General features: G+C 46.8%; 7 protein-coding genes and 1 non-coding gene across 8 annotated transcripts; 4 read left to right on the forward strand and 4 right to left on the reverse strand.

The window, feature by feature from the left end:
* The first annotated feature begins 634 nt into the window (after positions 1–634).
* On the forward strand, positions 635–1,316 carry BT62DRAFT_976835 (copper/zinc binding superoxide dismutase). The gene is made up of 3 exons (XM_043189247.1): positions 635–1,070; positions 1,123–1,229; positions 1,287–1,316. The coding sequence occupies exons 1-3, from the start codon at positions 805–807 to the stop codon at positions 1,295–1,297; spliced, it is 384 nt and encodes a 127-aa protein (XP_043033011.1). The 5' UTR covers positions 635–804; the 3' UTR covers positions 1,298–1,316.
* A 223-nt stretch (positions 1,317–1,539) lies between these two features.
* Positions 1,540–2,282, forward strand: BT62DRAFT_938943 (uncharacterized protein). Its single transcript, XM_043187626.1, has 3 exons — positions 1,540–1,845; positions 1,896–2,122; positions 2,186–2,282. The coding sequence occupies exons 1-3, from the start codon at positions 1,742–1,744 to the stop codon at positions 2,248–2,250; spliced, it is 396 nt and encodes a 131-aa protein (XP_043033012.1). The 5' UTR covers positions 1,540–1,741; the 3' UTR covers positions 2,251–2,282.
* A 1,296-nt stretch (positions 2,283–3,578) lies between these two features.
* On the reverse strand, positions 3,579–3,860 carry BT62DRAFT_735356 (uncharacterized protein). Its single transcript, XM_043182077.1, has one exon. The coding sequence runs from the start codon at positions 3,812–3,814 to the stop codon at positions 3,644–3,646; it is 171 nt and encodes a 56-aa protein (XP_043033013.1). The 5' UTR covers positions 3,815–3,860; the 3' UTR covers positions 3,579–3,643.
* A 2,129-nt stretch (positions 3,861–5,989) lies between these two features.
* BT62DRAFT_t209 lies at positions 5,990–6,082 on the reverse strand. The gene has a single exon. It is a non-coding gene; the product is annotated as a tRNA-Gln (tRNA).
* A 287-nt stretch (positions 6,083–6,369) lies between these two features.
* Positions 6,370–8,408, reverse strand: BT62DRAFT_1013887 (uncharacterized protein; the record flags this gene model as incomplete). Its single annotated transcript, XM_043178128.1, has 12 exons — positions 6,370–6,520; positions 6,565–6,588; positions 6,638–6,702; positions 6,787–6,966; positions 7,023–7,100; positions 7,156–7,260; positions 7,314–7,498; positions 7,566–7,630; positions 7,682–7,740; positions 7,798–7,917; positions 8,028–8,073; positions 8,125–8,408. The coding sequence occupies 12 exons, from the start codon at positions 8,406–8,408 to the stop codon at positions 6,370–6,372; spliced, it is 1,362 nt and encodes a 453-aa protein (XP_043033014.1).
* A 39-nt stretch (positions 8,409–8,447) lies between these two features.
* BT62DRAFT_1057767 (serine carboxypeptidase) lies at positions 8,448–10,850 on the forward strand. Its single transcript, XM_043178584.1, has 10 exons — positions 8,448–8,886; positions 8,939–9,087; positions 9,145–9,275; positions 9,329–9,439; positions 9,493–9,592; positions 9,647–9,762; positions 9,814–9,931; positions 9,976–10,048; positions 10,101–10,479; positions 10,539–10,850. Exons 1-10 carry the CDS (start codon positions 8,642–8,644, stop codon positions 10,605–10,607), a joined length of 1,491 nt encoding a protein of 496 aa, XP_043033015.1. The 5' UTR covers positions 8,448–8,641; the 3' UTR covers positions 10,608–10,850.
* BT62DRAFT_938946 (uncharacterized protein) lies at positions 10,647–12,058 on the reverse strand. Its single transcript, XM_043187627.1, has 8 exons — positions 11,969–12,058; positions 11,774–11,862; positions 11,667–11,721; positions 11,452–11,594; positions 11,328–11,398; positions 11,204–11,205; positions 11,002–11,129; positions 10,647–10,921 (listed from the first exon to the last, which is right to left on the reverse strand). The coding sequence occupies exons 3-8, from the start codon at positions 11,702–11,704 to the stop codon at positions 10,734–10,736; spliced, it is 570 nt and encodes a 189-aa protein (XP_043033016.1). The 5' UTR covers positions 11,705–11,721; positions 11,774–11,862; positions 11,969–12,058; the 3' UTR covers positions 10,647–10,733.
* A 207-nt stretch (positions 12,059–12,265) lies between these two features.
* Positions 12,266–12,574, forward strand: BT62DRAFT_1013890 (uncharacterized protein; the record flags this gene model as incomplete). Its single annotated transcript, XM_043178129.1, has 3 exons — positions 12,266–12,320; positions 12,367–12,443; positions 12,491–12,574. 3 exons carry the CDS (start codon positions 12,266–12,268, stop codon positions 12,572–12,574), a joined length of 216 nt encoding a protein of 71 aa, XP_043033017.1.
* Positions 12,575–13,691: the final 1,117 nt, after the last annotated feature.

The raw sequence follows: 13,691 nt of genomic DNA on the forward strand, positions 1-13,691 counted from the left end.
GATGAATAATGAATGTAAATCATTGGGCCGTTGACTTGTGTGCAGTGGATAGGATTAGTGTCCGACCAGGGAACCATTGTAGGCGAAATGGTGAGTTGTTCATCACCAACAGCTGTCGTAGGACTGAGTCCCATTAATTACAGTGTAGCAAGGAATATTGTATGAACTGTTCAGCGCCAGAAGGAGTAGACAGCAACTCATGATATGACAGCCAGAACGAAGGAAGCTAAGAAGCTCGATCCATCAACGTTCTGACTCGGAAGTGATGAGGAGTTGCGAGACTGAATTCACTGATCTTTGGGATAGAGAATTTCCGGCCTGGTGATTCAGACTAATGAGGCTTCCTGACAAAATTTTCGGTGTCATTAAGATGCCGAGGGCTGGTTGGCATGCGCCACTGAGCTTGAGGTGGGAGAACAAGCATCCTGCAGATGAGCCTATGGTGTAATTGCTATAAAACTACCTAATAATATACGCACATTTCAATCGGCTCTCCACCTGCTTCAGTTTCCTAGTCATCTGCTCTTTCACCCATCCAAGAAACTCGTGTTTCAAGCCCGCCCACACGACCTTTCTCAGCCTTGAGTAGTTTTTCCACTATCAAAGGACTCGAGCACAACGACCCATTTTTTCCCCTTAGACCGTATGAAGATGAGCCACGAATGCTGACTATAAACATACGAAGGCCGTCGTCGTCTTAAGCGGACTAAGTCCAGTCAACGGCACGGTCATATTCCAGCAATCCGGCAATGATGGACCGGTTCATGTAACGGGACGCATTGTAGGGCTATATCCCTCAGCCTTATGAGGTTTCCACGTCCAGGACGTCCAGCATTTCTTTTGCCTTCGCCGCCCCAACTGCCCCGTAGCACCTCCGGGAACCTCACAGACAACTGCACATCAGTGGGAGAACATTATAACTCATTCAACACGCACGGTGGTCCCACCGATCCCATAACCAAAAGGCACGTAGGCGATCTCGGAAATATCCAATCGGATGGGAGCGGTGTTACGGTGCTGGATATTACTGATGAGATTATTTCGCTGAATGGGCCACTGAGCATTATCGGGTACGTTTTCTTTCCGTGAGGTTTTTATGAAGGTATTGACTTGATTTCCTAGACCTTCCATGGTCGTTCATGCGGGGACAGATGATCTGGGGAAGGGCGGGACGAACCTGTCGTTGACGACTGGAAATTCTGGGGGAAGAGTCGCGTGTGGAGTTATTGGTACGTGTTCTTGTAGGTGTTTTCGCGATGCGTCTCTGATACAGAGAACCTTTCTAGGATTGTCGTAGTGCCGAGCTTGAATTGGACCTTTTTTGCTGTGTGAATATCTTACTGTTCCCTTACACTCCCGGCAGAGTGTCGTTGTTATGGACATCACTTGATCACTGTCCTGCCACCCTAATGCTAATGAAATCGACTGTTTTTGTTCGGATCATTTTCGAGCACTGTTTGAAATTCAAGGTCACAACATGATGCATGATGGCTTCTTTCTTTTTAAAGCAGACCTTCTTTTCCGTTCTTCACAGCTTCCACCTTTCCTCGTGTTCTCTATGAACAGACTCAGGAATTATCCAAAGAGCGCCCGAGTCAAGATCCGAATCGTCAAGGAGATTCCGGCACCCATTCCGCCCCTTACCTCAACACAGCCTATTCCGTACGAAGAAGAATCAAGACCAGATGCCTCATATCCCAAACAAATCACCAGACACAAGTCGCGTCCTCGTCTCTGTGGAATGTGCGGCCCAGGGGGGTGCAAGTGGCATTTCTTCTACCCGTTCCAGACGATCGTCGCCATCCACGAAATTCTTCCGTTCGAGGAGGCCTTTGGACGGTCTCTGTACGTTAGCACTGTCCTAACTGGCGTTGGCATTCTAACACCTTTTCAAGTATCAACGGTGTTCTCGGGCCACCCACCCCTTCGCTCGCGGAACCAAATCCCATATCGCTCACGGACTTGCAGAAGGAGACATTCCGCATGACGACTTCGCGCACGAACAAGGACCCAACGTTTGCTACCATCAAGACGTTCGCGTTCGCGTTCTCGTCTCCGTCGTGCCAGGACGACATAGGACCTTGGGCTCAGAGCCAAGACGGCAGGCTCGTTTGTTCCGGATGTGGGTGAGGATATAATTCGACTACTTGGGTGGACCATCGTGATTCCTGCTCGGGAATAGAAGACGTGATTTTGAGGTCTGTGGTTGATGTATGGGAGATCGAGGTGAGGATGAAGGCTCTGTCATAATATCACAACATGGTGTGTCAGCATCGCAAATATATTTTTATTGTGTGGAATACACACAGTGCGGCCAAGCAGGTCAGGTGTGCCCAAGACGCGTCTTTATCGCGTCGTTGACCACGACCACGTGATTTTGTTTGTTTCGAAATTGAAATTCATTGCCCCTTTTTCATCAAGGAAGTACTATCTTTCCTCCATCCTGTCAGTGGTTCAGGTTCACTGATAGGCCACGCTGTATTTCATTCTCAAATCCAAAAAAGCGTTGGTTCAGAAGATTTTAAAGCGCTGTTGCAAATTTCTTGCAGCTGTCACTCCAGACGGAATCCACCGGCGCTCGTACCTGTAATGGTGTTCTAGGTCCTATGCGGTATTGATCTTCATCCTTTAAAGCCCCACCAGCGTCGCTGTCCTCTCGCATCAAGGACCTCTTGCATTGCAATGGCCCGCTCCTGGATGCCGAAAAAGCCGATTTACGTACATTAGTCGATGAATCATCCTCTACTCTAGCAAATCTGGACAAACAGCTCATCGAAGCTGTAAGGAATGAATGAGGCTTATGTCCATCATTTTTCCATTTGTCATCTTATGCTCCTCAATATGCCGGAGGTTTACTGCTTCTTACCTGACGTACCCCGCTCTCAGTTGGATGGTGGCGTCTGCAATCTAATGGACTTTCTGCTTAAGCTGTCCTATCAAGAGACGTGGCATGGCCATGGAACCTGTATTTGATTCCTACGATGGATCGCCACCAAAACAAAATTCTTCGGTAGGACCTGCGCCATATGCCAGAGGAATGATGGGACATTATGATGCGGTATGTTTCTAGATCCTGTAACACTCTGCTGAGCCCCCATTCCTTTCAGAAACGTGCATCATAGACTGAAAAGGTGTACATTTTCGACTTGCATCAAGAAGACTTTTAATGGCACGTTTTTCTTTTTCTTTGATGTTCTAACTACTGCTTAGCAGTCCGTTTTGAAGATTTTTATTGATAGTATCTGCGAGTGGCTCAGAGAAGTCGGAGATGCTTGTGCTAGCCCAGGATGACTTCTAGCTGGGATACGCAGCTTTTTGGTCCGCTTCTGAAGCCCTTTGCAAGTTGCATGTCGAGGCTAATGAACATAAGGTGCATCGGACCCCAACGGTGAACAGAAGAAAAATTAAAGTCCTGGATGGCAGATAAATACCTGGTGCACTCAGACTTTTTAGGTTCTGAGCCTTCAACATTACAAGGCCATCGTGGGAGAGGACGCCTCATTCGTGCCACCGTTTCTAGCGCCATTTCATGCGGCCTTTGAACCCATCGCTGGGACCTACGCGTACGAATGACTCCTTTCAGAAAAGGAGAAGGGACAAATTGGTCTCGCCACTCGCCATAGGACCTAGTCCTCACTGAGTGTCAGCGATTACCCCACAAAACAGGAATAGTGTTCAGGGCTACCTTCTTTAGCACATTCGGCTCTGCATCCACGCATCGCATGGGAGCGCTGCTGTACTGCACCGTGGCGTACCCAACGAGAGTAGATCTGGTCGGGTAACACGGCGAGTTCGGAGTCCTTATCTTTGACATTTGTTCCTCAGAATAATGTTCATAGTTCTGTAGACGTTCCAGAGGTAAGAATGCAAATCATTTTCACATGGCACATGTTGGTACATCCTTTCTCTTTGTGGAAACGCTGTTGACGCATTCCGGTAATAAGGTCAAATTCCAAATCAAAGTGGCAGGCTTAAAAGGCGAAGTGGAGCCGCAATAAACGGAAATCCCATTTTGTCTCGTAACGTCACAAGTTTCTAGGAACAGTCAAACAAGCATCGTAGGTGTCGCTGCATTGAACATTTGTCCTTCTCTTTTCTACAAAACGGGTTTTTAGAACACTACCACAGCACCCTACCAAGATCTAGATCCAGGAGACATAAAGCTTCGGTACGAATTCTCCTCGCAATCTCAGCGCTCAGTTTGAGAGTCTAGAACGTTTGCGAAAAACCGGTAAGTGAGTCGTAAGATGGTTGTCAGTTTGATCATTCTTTCTAGACTTTCTCCACCGATCGCGATAAAATTTCCTTCTTGTGTGCCTAGATGAATCGTCCGTCACTGTCCGTTGAATAATATCAGTATGCGGTAGGTTTGTGCAACAATTAGCTGACGGTATGACCATGTGCGCAGATGCAGAAACTCCGGTGTTTTCTTGTCAATGCGATGATGCCTCGCTCAACGAAATGCATTGTCCTTGTGCATCTGAGCACCGTTGACTTGACGGCAACCTGTGACCATGTGTTTTTCGGCACCGAAATGTTCATTGGACGCGTGTCTTATCGTGCCAATGATACCCCAACTATAAGATAGTTCTATGGAAGTCATTGCTGCCCTGAGAGCTCCAATTTGTTTGTATGTCGTTTTCTTATTTTCCAAGCTAGATCCTGAATATGATTAGCAGATGCGAATATACGCACAGGACATCTCATGCTCCTGATTCCCTCAGAATAATTTTCTCCTGAATGAGAATGACATGGAATGCTGAGAAGTGCAAAGCAAGAGCTCGGACCTTGTTCGGAACCTATTCCCTCGTAACACTATTTTCCCCCTCGGCGCTTTATTTGACTCTGCTGCAAATCATACAGCGAAATGGAGAGAACTAGTCGTCAGATCCTCATACCGATGTTGAGAACCCCCTAAAGTCATGATATGATCATCACAACATCGCCGGTCTCGCTGTCTGCTTGTTGTAGTGGTGGACTGCATCCATTGTAAGCCTCAGCTAATCTCACAGTCTAGCCTGACTTCAGCAAGCAGGGCCAGATAACATTACATCACCAGTGACACAGGCATGTTGAAGGGGCCTGGCAGTCATGGAAACTGCTGCTGCTGCAAAGGCCTCATCTGATTTGATTTGATCTCTATTTCTATGTAGAAAAGGGCAGTGGTACAGTGGTGCTACAAATGGTGTGAATGACAATTACTTATTTGGATGTTCTTCAATTTGCTCCTGATTCTCTGATAGCAGTCAACTTGTAAATGAAGTAATAGAGTTTGGCAGCTGGAGACTTTCAAGTTTTCCAGGAGTGTCAATGGCATCAGCCCAAATTCATGTGCCATCTTCAGAGGTGATAACCCTGAGCTGTTCTATGTATTTTCCCATTTGAGCCATAAAAGTGTGTCTCAGTTTCTCTGCCATATCTTTCAAAGACTTAATGCTGATATTTATGCATCAAATACATAAGATGCAGCTTCACCTTAAAATTTCATAGCAGTCAGTCAGAATCAAAGAAATATGAGTCTTCACAAAATAACATTGGAAAAACCTTAGATATAGGCTGTGTGCAACCCTCTTCACAAGTCAAGATGCTGATTGTCAGAAGCTCATTTTTTGGATCTATCTCTAACCTTGCATTCTCAACTGAGAATCTGTGCACTGTTCAGAGAAATGAAATCAAAGTGATGATAGAGGATAAGTCATAACTCCTAACTTGAATCCCAGATGAAATGGTTGTTAATCTTCTGAGAATCTGATGCAAATACATTTATTCTAGATCATAAATGCAAGAGTAACAGAACTTGCTCTTTGAAATCAGTGAACACTTCTAGAAAAGGAGAAAAAAGAATCATTTAAAAATCAGGAGTAAGTAGAAAGGCTGATAATTTACAATGGTGAGAAAAGGTGTCAACATCTAAGTCCTGTGAACCGGAAGAAGTAAAACTCTAAAACCCGCTGACCTGAGAGAATCGTAAAAATCCATGTTTATTCAACGACCATGCCGAGACTCGAACTCGGAATCTCTTACTTCAATCTAATTTACACCAGACCAGAAACTAGCGCGTTAACCATTACACTACACAGCCAACAACATTGATCCTTTTACAGTTAATATACTATCAGAGCACACCTTTTCACCTTTTCAATTGAAAAATAAGAGTATAATAAGGTTCCAAATGCTGGTTCCTACTTACTCCCTCAACATCTTCAGAATCTTGTTACTGAGGTACTGAAAGATCCCATCCTCAACTTCTGATGGGAACATTTCGGTTAATGAGCCCCTCCTAATCCCATGCACAAAGTACTGCAACTACCCACTCTTATCTTGCATGGTCCTCAAATAGACCCAGGAGAACTTCTTCATCGAGAGCGTCTATCCATTGAACCTCTGTTTCTCCATCCAAATAAGCTCGGCTATTGTACCTTTGGTGAATTCCCTCATCTCAGCGTCGGCCTGCGCTAGCGAAGCCCGAGTCCCACCTGACCTGCGTACGAGTTCGCGTTTGCCTCTGTGTGCAAAGATGCTGCAGGTGGATTTGTGAGATACAAACATGGCGAAATAACTTACACTTCATCGTAGCCAAATCCCACCCTTTCATTCTCAGCCCCATAGAGCGGTACGAGTATTCATCTCGTGATACCCCATGCACCTCAATTCGACCTGGTCCATCGGCATAACGTAGAATACGCAATTGGCATTAATACCCTAAGAGGACCCACAATAGAATACCATCAGTGCGACGATTCAGAAATAGACCGAGATCACCCGCTAACTGATGGATCCAAACACCCGTCCGTATAGCCTCTTCTGGGCTTCACGCCGTCTTTGAGATCCTTCAGCGGAATCTCGCGAAAGAATGAATCGCTTCATAGCTTTATATGTAACTAAAAGCTGGACGTCCGTACGTGGCAACTTGACCTTCATCCAGAGGAAGTTCGAGTTGATAATGGTATGAGTGTTTCCCCACACCTTCGTATTTGGCGAGAACGGGTTGGGAGGGCTGGGAATGACGAGGATGTGCTTACTGTTCCGGTCCATGGATACGTCTGGCACCACCGCAGGCGGTACTTCTCTTCATGGGCAGTAGGAAAATGACGGAGCAGCTAAGAAAGCGATTGAGTCATTCTGTCCAGATATCAGCGGTGAAAATGAACTCACCATGCCCGCGTTTCTTCCTAAGAATATCAGTGGAGTTAAGGCACTGGCGGTGTACTCCATCTCGTCGATATCGGGCAAGACGGCGGTCTTAGAGTTCGCGCATTCCTGAGACAAATGTAGTGAGACGGGCAGGAGAAGCGAGGGATGGGATTGAGGACCTGGGTACGAATGTTAGAGATGAAAACGGTAAAAGAGATCTCTACCGACAGATTTTCACTTGATGGATCCCTCAGATGAGCAATAATGCTTGTATATTTGTCAAGCTTTCCAAGCTCGGATGGCAAGCAGACGTTTTCGATGAAGGATTTGATACTACACGTCGTCACTGAGATGAAAGGCGTGTCTGGGAAGCGAGAACGTCTTCTGAAAGCCATCAACAACGAGCAAATTGAACAGCATTTATTACTCACCATATAACATACCATTGGCTCCATTTCTGGCCCGTCGCCAAAGTGGGGCTTCCCGGGGGGCCAGCCTGAGTGGATATATGAAACAACAGTTCTCTTCGTTTAAAAGGTCTGCAGACCGTTGAGGCGAGCAGCAAACGTCCTCCCACTCGACCCCGTGACAGTTTTCGTGTGCATGCTATGACGTATGCGGTCGTTTTTCGGGTTTGGGCCCCATTACGAGCAAGATCGAGACTTTGTGTTCCCAGGGCATGTCAATACCTTCAGTCTTAGAAGTGCCTGCGGAGCTGTTTTTGTAACGTTCAATCGCGTCAGGAAGGGAAGGGCCACTGAAGAAGTAATTACCTTGGACGGCCTGATGCGTGGCTTAAAGGTGAGTGCAGCTAAGCATCGATTTGAGGAGATTGAGAATGCGTAGCTATGCTGTTCTGTGCTGTAGTTTTCTGGTCAAGTGGAAGTTGAGACATGGCAGTATTCCCCATTGGAGAATGAGATTCCCCCGCACTCGACCCTTCAAACAATGTCAGAGAGAAGTAAAATGCAATTGATTTCGATAACATACCTCCGCTTGGCTTCAAAGAATGTTCTCCGACTCGAGAAGGAAGAGTATCGCCTCCTGCGTACATCCATTGGTTCACCGATATCTCCATTTGTGTCAGAAATATCAGTCCGTGATTGAGGGAAATTACCGGGAACAGAAGAAGCCTTCCTTTTAAGAGTATTCGATGACTTTCCTTCTTGATTCTTGCCGGCAAAGAGTCGAACGTAAAATTCCAAATCGGAGTAAAAGCGAAGCTTCAGTGTGCACGTTGGAAAAAAATATCCGGCCCGGATTTTCCGGTCCATAATCCCACTTAGCACTGACTTGCAATTGGTTTGCGATCCCTACGGCTCAGTGTGTGAAAGGCTCTTCATCCGTGGAGAATAATTTACTCACTACGCTTGGATCGTCTTATCGTCGCACGTGCCAAGGGAACGGAACTGAAGATATATTTGTGCTTGGATTCTCAGCCATACACGATAAGCAACAAAGCGGCTTCTAGCCCTGCCGTTATCATCACCTGTTTGCAATCCCTCTCATGCTGCTGTCTTACCTCCTTTACGTCTTTTCGTTTTTCTGCTCTACTGTCGCGATACAAACCTTTCTGGCAGTAAACAGATCAACTACTACGACTCTGAACAACGAAAACGATGCCCTTTTGCCACACCCGCAGTCTCTCTCTCTCCTTTCTTATGATCATTTCGAAACTCTCGAGCCGCATCCCATATACCCCAACCATTCCGTAAGGATCAAGAAAACCGACTTTTGTGACGGAAATGTAAGGTATGAGCTTCGCGCCTCATCTACCATCAATTAACAAAAGGGATACACGCAGCGCATACACTGGATACATAGACATCCAAGCCCGCCACCTATTTTTCTACTTTTTCGAGAGCAGGAGCAACCCCGACAAAGACGATGTGATCTTCTGGACTAACGGGGGCCCGGGTTGCTCCTCGTCGCTTGGTTTATTCATGGAACTAGGTAAGCTCAAAGATGACGGATAAAGTTAAGGCTAATTCATCTCGCCAACCTGATTAGGTCCCTGCCGAGTCCTCGACTCTGGCGGGCCCAAGTACAATCCATATTCTTGGAACACGAACGCGAACGTTTTCTTCATCGATCAGCCCATCGGTGTTGGATTCTCCTACGCCGAGTATGGCGAAACTGTCGTAGGTGCACATTTTCCCAATGCTGTATTATCTGAGAATGTTCTCGTCTGCAGAGCACGTCTGAAGATGCCGCGCAAGACGTCGCTGCCTTTGTTACTATTTTCTTCAGCAGCTTTGACCAGTTCAAAGGGAGATCGTTTCATATGGCGGGCGAATCATATGGTGTATGTCTTGCAGTTTACCCTCTCCTACTCGTCATTGTTTATTGGACATACAGGGAAGGTACCTCCCTCTGTTTGCCTCGGCTGTATATGACAACAACGCGAAGCTCTTGGCCGCTGGTCAAACACCTATCAACCTCACGTCTGTAATGATAGGTATGTACATATGTTCTCTCTCTCCAGTCCCAGAGCTCTTAGTTGTTCAAAAAGGAAACGGAATAACGGATAGCATAACAACGCTTCTATCCTACTTCGACGTGCAATGCACCGCAGCCTCCGTCCCGCCAATCCTAGATATCAAAACCTGCGTTTACATGAAATCCACAGTATGTATACATCCATTTATACCTTTACAGCTGCTCTTACTGTCTCGTCAGCTCCCAAGATGCAAAAAATGGATGACCCAATCCTGTGTGGACCAATTCGACTCCGTCAACTGTGGCGCTGCATACTCCTTCTGCAGCTCGGTTCTCAGCACCCCTTACCGACAAACCGGTACGCAGTCTCACAATCTCCATTTTTCTCTTCATAATCACTAGGCATGAACCCATACGACATGAGCCGCAAATGCGACGGGGACATCTCCGTGACGCTTTGCTACCCAATGACCAAGTCCATCACCTCACCTCCTCATTCTCCCCTTATCTGATTCCCTCCCTACTAGATACATCCTCCAATACCTCGATGACCCCGCCATCCGCACCCTCCTTGGTGTCGAACCCTCCCTAACAGCCAACTTCACGTCGTGCAACCACGACGTAGGGAACGACTTCCGTGCTGCCCAGGATACTCTCCACCCCACCAAGGACTATGTCTCCGCCCTTCTCGAACGCGGCGTAAGGGTGCTCATATACGTGGGTACGTATGATTGGATATGTAATTGGGTTGGGAACGAGCGGTGGACGATCGCGTTGGGGTGGAGTGGGCAGAGGGAGTTTGCGAGGGAGGAATTGAAGGAGTGGTATGTCGATGAGAAACCTGCTGGGAAGATGCGGAGCGTGAAGGGGTTGACATTTGCTACTGTTGATGGAGCGGGGCATATGGTTCGTATGTTTCTCTTAAGCCTGAGTGTGGAAGACGACGATTAATTTGATTTCTTCAGGTCCCTTACGATAAGCCGAAAGAATCTTTGGCCATGGTTCAGCGGTGGCTTCGCGGGGACGATTTCTGAATCTATTCTTTGTCTTTACTCTGATTGCTGTCGAGATCAGTTGTCAAATATATTCGCCATGAATTCAAATTTGTATCCAAAAATAAAATATGTGCGATTCGTAGTGATACATATGAAGGAGATTCATCACCCAAGGTGCGCGAACTGGTTCAAGACATCCCTCGCAGTATCCGCCTTCATTCTAAAACCCAGCACAAATATCCTCTCTTGCTTTCCCGAATCATAACTCACCAGATACTTAGCCCCCGTTCCAGTACCCGGCATGCCTATAGGTAGCCTTCGTGACTGCATAGGCAAAGAGTTTGCAGCATCCACTTTCGTGCACACATAAGTCTCCGATATGCAGAAGGGAAAGAGATGAAACCTTCATGCCAATCCTGCTATACATACGGACCCGCAGACACGATGATCCTCTCGCCCCCCGTAGCATCTACGAACCACACCCTAACGTGTGCCTCCGCCAAAACACGCACATAGAACCAGCAGTGCCCTTTGGATGCCATGTCATCGGCACTCATGTCCCTACGGACAATGACGTTGTACCATTCGTTGATGGTGTACCCGAGTAATTAGGGGTCCGGACTTCGTTGATGAACGGCTGATGTGTTTCGTGATTGTGGAAAAAATAAAAAGGAAAGAAGAGTGGGAGCTCACACCGTGGACCTAAGAAGAGGAGTCGAAGAGATGAGGTTTAATTATTATGCTCGGGCAGGAACTTACGTTCGGTGGCTTTATAACCGTGAGGCCCCAAGGTAATGTGCCTTTTATCTCATTAAAGAAATCCCAGGCAGCTGTATTCACCGGATAAGCGCCCTGGAAATCGAGTATGATGATCACTAGTAACCTTTCTCCGCCAGAGTCTTAGACGCACAATACTTTGTGGCAAAAGAGGCATTACTTCCTTTCTCTTCGACTTCCTTGACTGCTTGCCTGTTCCAGTCCGCCTCAGGGAAGTGGAAGATGCGGTGCGATGTGACGACCACGCGCCTGAACGTTTGTTCTAGTCGAATAAAATTAATATATTTCGTCGGGAGATAAACAGGATATAGTTATCCGAACTTGGCGACGCTGGTCAGTAAGCCAAGCGTACCCTTCATGGGCGGTCCAATATCCTCTAATTGGAGTGTTCACTGAGCAAAAGGAAATGAGGCCAGTTGAAATATCACCTCCTGGATTGACGGCAGTCAATATGGCGGGCGAAGCTGTATGAATGACACCGTCCACATCCAGAACGGCTTCATTGAATTCACCATCCTGTCGAGTGAATCAGTTCATGAAAAGTATATCATGAATGAACGAGAAGTTTGTACCACCATAATATCGGGCACCTGAACAAGCCGGAACCGTCCCGCGTAGGAAGCAATACGTACCTTTGTTTTCGCTCCGCACCGTACCCAGAACAGCTATCCTCCGTTCAAGGAAGGTCTGAGGAATCCAGGAGCGAATGTAACGAGTTCAATTCAACCTCCGCAGCCATTATCGGAACTACCTTTTGTCATCTATACCTCGACCCGTGATATCGATCTGCTCTATTTGCATTCTCTATTGGGAATCAGACGTTCTCTGCGGAGTACGAAATACCATGATGCTGTGAAGGATGCGGAATCCATGCATATAAAGCATCCTTCTCAGGTGATAGAGAATCTTCAGTCACTTCGATGCCTTCAATTCCCCTTGTTCAGCTCAACAACAGTACGGAGATACCAATCATAGGTTAGTACACTACCTGCATACAGTGATTTCTCGCTCATGTATCTAGGAATTCGTGGTGGTCCGAGTGCAATGATAGTTGAAGCATATGATGCAACGAAGGATTGGGTACTGATGGCGATTCAGGTAAGCTCGTCGAGCTTTTCTGTTTCATGAATTGAGTGTTATTGAAGGCGGGGTATAGGCACATCGATACAGCCCTGATAGGGTTAGGATGGTGTCCTCCCTTCGGCGAAGCCGTTGGGAGGACACAATAATCATGATACAATCACTCACTAAGCTGGTATGCTTGGGGATTGCTTGATTGCTTGGTAAAGCGAAGCTGGGTCCAACAGAGGGATGGGGTTTCCATCTCTCACCCTGTTTCGCTTTTATAGCTCTTCAGGGACCTGCTTCATAAGCCGATGACTCGGCTGAGAGGATTTGGCGGTCCAATCAGCTTGGCTTTATCAGCAATCACGCAATCCGCAGCACGAAACGTGATACGGTTAGTAATTAAGGTACGGAATCGTACCATTTATTATTCATACTTGCTTACTCTGCGGGTTCTATTTAACCGGTTAGTCATACCTTCTGACTAATTTATCCGTTTTGCCGTCGGCTACTAAGTTAACCGGGCCGTACTAAGTTAAGACCGAGGTCACCTGACCGGCTTTTCGGGCCGAGTTCCTAGCCGGCTTTTCGCCGGTCCGGTCGGCCGAACTTACACGTGACGGACGGTTAGGTCCGGGTTAAGGTTTGGGTTCCGGTTAGGGTTTCGGGCTGAGTAAGCATTAATTAGTATAATTCATTAATGCGTGACTGCGACAACGATTAAGTTGTCAGAACGTACTTAGGGTTAGGGTTAGTCCGCTGGCAGACCACCTGCCATCCGTACCGAGCTTGGCACGTTTATGTACGTTCCTAATAAAGGAGTCTTTTTCAATTTTATATAGCGAATGAGTTGTACGATGGTTATTTTAAGCGAGCACTTACCCGACTTGATTTAACTACTACCCCAGGCGGATTTTTATAATAGTCCAACTACTCGCGACCGACCGGCAAGATACCTGGTCTTACTTTATCTGTCCACGAGTCTGCCGTTTCGACCTAAGCCTAGCGGAGTCGCATCATGACGTACCCATAACCATATCTATGAAGACTTGCGGATCAATGTCGCTTCCGTCTGAATCGTCGCCAGCAGCAGACGAATCGGAAGGTGGGACATTTTGATCCGAAGATACTGAATCTTCATCAAACTTTCGGAGAACGATCTTTTTCCAAAGACCGGTCATATCGAACAAATTTTTAGTACGTTTTTTACTAACAATAGTTCGTCGGTTTAAAATACCAATTGTTCTGATATCCAGCATGCCAACAGGGCCTGCTGGGGTT

Source organism: Guyanagaster necrorhizus, assembly GCF_019112545.1.
Source record: "Guyanagaster necrorhizus MCA 3950 unplaced genomic scaffold BT62scaffold_70, whole genome shotgun sequence".
In the NCBI taxonomy this organism is placed as follows: Eukaryota; Fungi; Basidiomycota; class Agaricomycetes; order Agaricales; family Physalacriaceae; genus Guyanagaster; species Guyanagaster necrorhizus.